General features: G+C 48.5%; 1 protein-coding gene across 1 annotated transcript; it reads left to right on the forward strand.

Annotated features, from left to right (window-relative positions):
- Positions 1 to 230: 230 nt before the first annotated feature.
- LOC125548600 (putative leucine-rich repeat receptor-like serine/threonine-protein kinase At2g19230) lies at positions 231 to 4,664 on the forward strand. The gene is made up of 12 exons (XM_048712166.1): positions 231 to 371; positions 481 to 1,536; positions 1,688 to 1,826; positions 2,088 to 2,159; positions 2,258 to 2,329; positions 2,425 to 2,505; positions 2,759 to 2,922; positions 3,027 to 3,274; positions 3,478 to 3,604; positions 3,678 to 3,746; positions 3,845 to 4,037; positions 4,132 to 4,664. Exons 1-12 carry the CDS (start codon positions 266 to 268, stop codon positions 4,568 to 4,570), a joined length of 2,766 nt encoding a protein of 921 aa, XP_048568123.1. The 5' UTR covers positions 231 to 265; the 3' UTR covers positions 4,571 to 4,664.
- The last annotated feature ends 3,836 nt before the right edge of the window (positions 4,665 to 8,500 follow it).

The following is an 8,500-nucleotide window of genomic DNA, read 5'->3' on the forward strand; positions in this document are numbered from 1 at the left end:
ATCTAGAAAAGACCATCGCGTGTTGACACGAGGGACGAATTTTGTATCCGATTTCGGACCAATACGCACTGATTTGAATGCCCACAACGTGGCACCCTGTTCGTCGCGATTGATCGAAATAGGCCTGAATAAAATACATTCGCAAAGACGTGCATTAACCCAAAATAAAATCAGTGCATTACCTTTAATCCATTGATGTTCTCTTTCCAAGATCACGGAGGCACCTGGAGCTGGAGGTCATCATCACTTCATCAGCTAGCCTGCCATGTCGCGCCACGGCTCCGTGCGGACGACGGCCGCCGTCTTCTCGCTCATCTCCATCTGCGTCGCCCATGTCGTGCTCTATGCTCGCGCTCAAGCTAACACTCGCGGTAAGCTGCCCGCAATCACACACATTTCTCCCCGGAGTTCGATTCTGGACGAACTAGTAGTAAACCTTGCCCACTCGTGCGGTGCCACCGTCGATCTGCTTGGCTCCAGGTTTCATCAGCATCGACTGCGGCAGCCCTCCGAGCGCCGGCTACGTCGACGTCGTCACCTGGCTGCCGTACGTCCCCGACGCGCAGTTCGTGGACGCGGGCGTCAGCCACAACATCTCCGCCGAGCACGCCGGCATGATCGACCTGAAGCTCCCGAGGCTCTACAACGACCTCCGGAGCTTCCCCACCGGCGCCCGGAACTGCTACACCGTGCGCTCCCTGACGCCGGGCACCAAGTACCTGGTCCGCGCCACCTTCCTGCACGGGAACTACGACGGGCTGGGCCCCGGCGGCCTCGCCGTGTTCGACCTCCACCTCGGCGTCAACTTCTGGCAGACGGTGAACGTCTCCAGCGTCTCCGACACCTTCCAGGCGGAGATCATCGCCGTCGTGCCCGACGACTACGTCCAGGTCTGCCTCGTCGGCAAGAAGGGGCTCGGCACGCCCTTCATCTCTGGCCTCGAGCTGCGCCCGCTCCCGGACACGCTATACCCCGTCGTGGCGAATGCCTCCCTCTCCATGGCCGTCCACGGCCGGTACAACCTCGGCCCCGACGACGAGAAGCTGATCGTGAGGTACCCGTCGGACCCCCACGACCGCGTCTGGAAGGTGCTAGCGAACCTGCGGTCATGGAACCCGGCCAACACGACGGGCACGGTGCGCTACGTCGCCGGGGACCAGTTCGAGGTGCCGTCGGCGGTGATGCAGACGGCCGCCACCGTGGACGACGGCTTCAGCCTGCGGTTCTACTGGGGCGCGTACGAGTCCAACAAGGAGCTGGACTACTTCGCCGTGCTTCACATGGCCGAGCTCCGGCGGCTCAACGGCAGCGAGACGAGGATCTGCGAGGTCTACCTCAACAACGGCCTGTGGTACAGCAAGCCCTTCTCCCCGGAGTTCCGTTACTCCAGCTCAATGTTCGGGATGGTGGCAGGGAGTACGGAGTACAGCTTCAGGATCGAACCGACCGCCAAATCGACGCTGCCGCCATTGCTCAATGCGCTGGAGATCTATGTCATGGTGCCTACTGCAGAGCGTGCAACTCATGGAGGAGATGGTATGGTCTCTGACCTCATACATGCAAATTGGTGTCTCTGAACTGAATTTCGTCATGCACAGTGATGGTTACTGAAAGGAAGCTGACATATTCACAAAAAAAAAGGAAGCTGACATTTTGTTGTTTCTATTAATTGATTTGGGGGATCTAGTGAGTGCCATTATGGCCATCAAGGCCAAGTATGAGATCAAGAGGAACTGGATGGGTGATCCGTGTGGCCCCAAGATATATTTGTGGGACGGTGTAGGTTGCAACTATGCAATCTCTAGCGCACCAAGAATCACCTCACTGTGAGTTCCTGCACCTGCAAGATGCAAATTCAGTCCTAAATGCTTTTTGAACCGAACCAGGAGAAGAATTCACCCCTAAATACTGCGTAATACTCCCTCCGTTCCAAATTACTTGTCGCAGGTATGGATGTATCTAGATGTATTTTAGTTCTAGATACATCCATTTCTACAACGAGTAATTTGAAACGGAGTGAGTAGTACTGTGTAACATAGTGAGATAACTGAAAAATGTTTAACCTTTGGGGATGCCTTTTCTTGCAGAAACTTGTCCTCCAATGGGTTGGCTGGAGAAATCACCACTCTTTTAAGCAATCTCACTGCTCTTCAGAACCTGTAAATATGCATCATCTATTTTACTACTCTAGTTCCCCGTCAGTATTTTTGTGCTGCACATTCAGTGGTAATAGTTGGAAGATTTGTTGATTTTTCAGGGATTTATCTCACAACAGTTTGACAGGGAACATTCCTGAATTTCTTGCACAACTACCGTCGCTTGCTGTCCTGTAAGATCAATGACCATGAGATTTGTACTACTTTGATGAAACATTGTCACTGTTACACTCGCCCAACATTAATCCCGTCCCCTGTTTCCCCTCAGAGATTTGACCGGCAACAAGTTCAATGGATCAGTTCCAGAAAGTCTTCTAAAAAGGTCGCAAGAAGGTGCACTTTCATTAAGGTAGTATTATCTTCCTATATATATAGTTCAGAAGAAAAAATATATATAATCACGGACCTGCTCATTGTCACCATTTACAATCCTATTGTGCAAAGCAAACAAAGGATCAAAAATCTGAACATTTTTAATAGGGTTTTAACAATAGTGTCTGAATATCAGAAAAAAAACAGTGGAACATTCCTGTACCCAACATATCCTGTAACACTATTCAGTATTCACTATGATTTGTGATCCTTATTTTTGGTGATGTTAGAATTGAAGCGAACATAAGCAGCATCAACAATGACCAGCCACAAAGAAAAAAACCTACCAAGATTTCTGCCGTAAATCTCGCTGTGGCTGCCGTTGTACTTTCTGTACTGGTGGTTGTGGTGGTAACTCTTACACTCTGCCTTCGCAGAAGAAGAACTGAAAATGGTGATTTCTGTTGACTAGAAACCAAGTACTAGTTGTCTAATTATTGTTCAGGAAAAATATAGTGTGTCGTGTTCTTGGTTGCTAATAAAGCAGTGCCTATGCAGATCTTTCTGTCAGACCGCTGAATGGAAGTAAATCAAAAGAAGACAATGGAGACGCTGTCTCATTGCAATTCGATACTCGCCAGTTCAGTTACAAAGAGCTAAAGACTATCACAAATAGCTTCGAGAAGTCCATTGGCAAAGGTGGGTTCGGAGTAGTCTATCTTGGCTACTTGGAAGATGGAACCCCGGTTGCAGTCAAAACGCGCTCAGAATCGTCATCTCAAGGGGTTAATGAGTTCTTGGCAGAGGTTAGGTTTCTTCCTGCTCCTTTCCCCTCATTCCTATGCCTGTTTTTTCTCTTCCATCGTGTGCGCAGAATTAATCAAATCAATTTTACCCAAATACTTTAATAACAAGAATTTCTCAGTTTCGTCAAACCATATACGGATGTGCTGCAAAATAAAATGCACTTGGTCACTGACTGACAGAACTACTCTGAATTGCATTTCAGGCTCTGCATCTGATAAGAGTTCATCACAGGAACTTGGTGAATCTGGTTGGCCACTGCAAGGATGGGCAGCACTCAGCTCTTGTGTACGAGTACATGTCTGAAGGAACTTTACAAGAGAAGCTAAGAGGTAGTAGGAAGAAATCAATTACTAGCTTGTACTCTTATCCCTGAAATCCCTGCTGATTACTTGTATCTTTCAGAAAAATCCCCCAACTCTGTACCTTTAACATGGCGCCAAAGATTAAGGATCTCGCTCGACTCTGCCCAAGGTTTCCAAGCTACTACCAGACATAATTTATTTCAGCACACCTGCTTCTCTTTTCTGTCAGAAACCAACTTGACTGAATGTTCTTTTTCTGATGTGCAGGCCTTGAGTACCTGCACAAGGCGTGCACGCCGCCGCTGATCCACAGGGACGTGAAGGCGGCCAACATACTCCTGAACGGGAGCAACCTGGAGGCCAAGATCGCCGACTTCGGCCTGTCCAAGGCCTTCAACAACGACCTCCAGTCCCATGTCTCCACGCGAGTAGTGGGAACCCCCGGATATCTCGACCCCGAGTACGTTCTTCTCCACTAACCAAAACCACAGAGAAGCAAACTGAAGTGGTAGTAAAAAGTGCTCTCTGAGACTCTCACAACACGTACTCTGCAGGTACTACACTTCGTTCCAGCTCAGCGAGAAGAGCGACGTGTACAGCTTCGGGATCGTGCTGCTGGAGGTGGTCACGGGCCAGCCCCCGATCCTCCCGGAGAGCGTGCACATCGTGCAGTGGGCGCGGCAGAGGCTCGCCAAGGGCGACATCGAGAGCGTCGTGGACGACAACATGCAGGGGCGGTACGACCTCAACTCCGTCTGGAAGGTCGCCGACCTGGCCCTGAGGTGCACGGAGCAGGCGGCCAGCCAGAGGCCCGCCATGGCCGACGTCGTCGTCCAGCTCAAGGAGAGCTTGGAGCTGGAAGAAGGCTGCGAGAGGGTGCACGGTTCGTACGCCGGAAGTGGCGACGGGTATGGGGAAAACAGTGACACTGCAAGCCAGAGTACGCAGAGTGGGAGGGTGCTAGATCTGGTGAGTGGCCCCGCAGCTAGATAAGATTTCTGGGAATGTCATTGTGATGTATCCGAGTTTCTGTTTAGCTGTGAGAGCTTCAACCTCGTAACATGTCCCCACAATAAGAAAAACGGTATCAATTCCCTCTTCCCCTTTGAGCTCCCCCTTCTTTGATCGTGTGTCACTTCCTCGAAATAGGCTTTTGATCGTGTGTCACTTCCTCAAAACAGGCTTTCGTCTCACTTTATAGATAAAGCAAAGTTTCGTACAACAGTCAAGCAAATCCCAAGTAACAAACCAACGGTTGGGACCACAACACAACAATGTCCAAGAAAACATAAAAAAATAATATGAAAAAGCAACCTAGTGGCAGTCGTGAAGCGACACTACGATGCTGAGAGCCGACGGGCTGTAGCCAGAAGCGCATCCATCATGTGGCCGAGGCGAGTACGGTCACACTGCCTCGAGAGCGGGTGCCAGTGCTGCATAAAAGCAAGGAATTTGAAGGAGTCATATGCCTTTGCCGAGAAGACCTTCTCAATCACCATCTTATTACGAGTCGTTCAAAGTGTCCATGTCATCACCGCAAAAACTAGCCAGAAAAGGCGGCGATGTTGCGGCAGATGGGTAGCCCTATGTTGAAGGAAGTCCGCAAGGTCCAGGGCCTCTCATTCGGGTCCCAGCGCCTCGTAAACGAACGTCCAAATCACCCTTGCAGCAGTACAAGCGAAGAGGATATGTGTCTCCGTCTCCGGTACCGCGCAAAGGGGGCACAGGCCGTTCCCGGGGCCGTGTCGCTTAAGAACCTCTATCCCCGAGGGGAGGCGATTTCATAGTAGCTGCCAAACATCTTAATCTTCAAGGGGGCGGGGGCTTTCCACATTGGAGCTAACCAAGGTGTGGCTGGTGCCTGGCACAGAGCATGGTATGCCGAGCTCACCGAGAACTCCGTCGTCGGGGTGATCCTCCACGACACAGTGTCCGGATATTCCGAAAGCGTCTGTGGTAGAGCCTCCCGCAAGCTAGACCAATCGTGTGTCGCTGTCGTGCCTTTTTCAACACTAATGAGTTTGTGTCGAATAGTATGTACAAGGTCAGGTTAGATTGGACTTATGTTGTAGAGTGGCAGAATACATGTAATGTTGGAGTCGAACAGTTTATACCCTTGGCCTCTTATATAATGAGAGGTACCCCATGTTGTAACCGACGATGACTAGATAGAGACATGCACGTGGGAGGAGGCGGCGGCATGTGCCAGCACCTAGTACATTCGGTGTTGTCGTATCTCGAGAAGGATTGCCCGTAGTCAACTAGCCATTGCCTCGGGAATAGGCAAGTTCTTCGAACCTCGTTACGAAATCTCGGTGTCGTCATTGTGATGTGATTGCTTGTTCCTTGATGAATCAGTTGTACGTCAGATTATTCTAACAAGTGGTATCAGAGTCTTGGTACTACTCCCTCCGTCCGAGTTTATTAGGCCTCTCAGCCACAACAACACGTCTCGATTTATTAAGCCCTTCTAATTAATTTTCTTGGAATCAAAGCCATTCAGTTGCGGGGGACCGAGGGAAATTAACTAGCCCATTGCATGTAGCGACCTAAGCGTAGGGGCGATTCTACTGGGGGGCTTTAACAGGCTCAAGCCCCCCCCCCCTCCAGCACTGTAAAATTTGTTTTTACTATTAATTTTAAGGCCCAGCCCAGCTACTTGCAGGCCCAATCCAACACATATTTACATGACCCAGGCAGCCTAGCCCGCCCTCCATTTTTTTCTAGATTCGCCACTGCCTAAGCGGACGCATGGGCTTCTCCTGGTCTTCAGATTGGCCATGCTAGCGGCCATGCATCAGCATGCGCTTGAACTCTGGACTACTGGATGGATTACCTAGAGTGCACATTAAATTACGTGGCTCCCGAAATGCACACCACAATTAAACACCAGAAATTTCCACCTTAATCAAGGCCAGTTACTCCCGGTTTTTTTTTACTCTGCATATTAGGTTTGTCTGAAGTCAATCTCATCCAACTTTGACCAAGTTTATATAAAAAATTATAGACATTCACATAACAACACTAATATCATTAGATTCATCTTGCATTATATTTTCATATTATATTTATTAGATATTATAGATACTAATAATTTCTAATATAAATTTGGTCAAACTTAGCAAAGTTTGACTTTCGGCAAATCCAATGTGCAGAGTAAAAAAAACCAGAGGGAGTACTACGTTCCTTGGTCTTGCCAATCCTGTCTCCGGGCCCAATAAACCCGGACGAAGGGAGTAGTAAATAAATCTCGATGGACTCATAGGTGGTTGGTCATGATTCGTGGGTGATCAATGTGTTAGCGGCCCATGGTGATCAATGTGTCACAGAGAGATTTGTGAGTTTTAGTCACACATCAGTTGTAGAAGGAGATAGAGCACAACTTACAAGGATGAGGATGTCTTCTCTAATCTGGCTAGTATTTTGGGAGGAGAGGGCCCAAACCCTGGTACTCCCTCCATTCCAAAATATAGTGTGTCCGTGCTTTTCGAGATTCAACTTTGACCGTAAATTTAACCAACGAGACCAACTGCGGCGGGAGAAAAAAGTATATAATTGAAAACTTTTTTCGAATACGAATTCACTGATATAATTTTTGCTCCCGCCGCAATCAGTCTTCATAGTTAAATTAACGGTCAAAGTTAAAACACGTGGATAGATAAAGTACTACATTATGGAATGGAGGGAGTATAAGTTTGTGTTGTCCTTTGGTTGGCCCTGATTGGTGGGCTACGATGCTTGTGTGGCGGGCCCAAGCAAGTGACCGACACACCCGCTTCTCACGCACCGCAAATGCAATGATGCGACGTTGAATGCAGCGAACAATACATCAAACACAAACAATTGTTGCACTGACACAGCATATAACGGACCTATTTCGCAGAAAATGCAGCGAAGCGTTGCGGGGCTACATGGCGTCGAACTACGCACGAGAAGGAAACGTGCATTATACCGACCCAACATATGACGCGCAAACGTCCAAATCACCGCAAAAGCAGCGGCGTGACGTTGCATATGGCGGCGAACAATATCGACCGGGTGCATGACACGCACAAGCGCCGCGGTAGACCCAGCATCACCGAACTACCAAAGGATCAAAGAGACACAAATAAACCGGGCAAGACGGCACCTCGCACACCCGTCAATGCATGCAAGCAGATGAAAGGATACCAGGAGGCGCAGCAACCCCGACAACATCCACCATCCGGGCACACGCAAACAAGGCCGCCAGACAGGTCCCTCACAACCCCACGCGTTTGTTGGCCAATCTGGAACGAAGAAATGCGAGAGTTTTTCGAAACAAGTCATCTTTACCAACCCACATGATTTTCTCGATCAACGTTGAGGCGAAGATTTGGATCATTGTTGGGGCTAAATATTTTTGGGAGAGTGATCCCCTTGTGTATTGACATTTGTGGTCATGAAACTCTCGAACCTTGTCATTCTTCTTTTTAATTAATGAGATGAGACAAACTTTACTCCCGTTTCTAAAAAAAGATTTCATGTCATGGGTATTCTAGTTAAGATTCAAAATGTTTTATACTCTATCCCAAAATATGGTAGACAAATTTAAGACACGCTTTTTATGGCGGTGGTAATACTCCCTCCGGTCATTTTTACTTTGAGTATTAGATTTGTCTCAAGTCAAACTATGCAAAGTTCGACCAATTTTATATTAAAAAATATTAACATCTACAAAACCAAATATATATCCTAACTGTGTGTTAGTGCAGCTGCGCTATTTGGTTGCAGCGAGCGCACCCATTCAAGCCGTTCGATCCCAGTATTCTTAATGTGATTGCATTGCTATTAGTCCCATACGTTTCAAAAGACGAGATCTGACAAAAGAGAAAAAGCACCTGGTCGGCTGGTCCCTTCGCGTCTTCACGTTCCCCTCCGTCACGTTATTCAGCAAGATCCCAC

Source organism: Triticum urartu, chromosome 3, assembly GCF_003073215.2.
Source record: "Triticum urartu cultivar G1812 chromosome 3, Tu2.1, whole genome shotgun sequence".
Taxonomy (NCBI): domain Eukaryota; kingdom Viridiplantae; phylum Streptophyta; class Magnoliopsida; order Poales; family Poaceae; genus Triticum; species Triticum urartu.

Excerpts from the sequence above, each read along its gene's own strand:
- LOC125548600 (XM_048712166.1), top strand. The coding sequence starts at position 266 with ATGTCGCGCCACGGCTCCGTGCGGACGACGGCCGCCGTCTTCTCGCTC. Across the intron at positions 1,537-1,687 it reads TGCAACTCATGGAGGAGATG|TGAGTGCCATTATGGCCATC; the intron begins GTATGGTCTCTG and ends TGGGGGATCTAG. Across the intron at positions 2,506-2,758 it reads GAAGGTGCACTTTCATTAAG|AATTGAAGCGAACATAAGCA; the intron begins GTAGTATTATCT and ends TGGTGATGTTAG.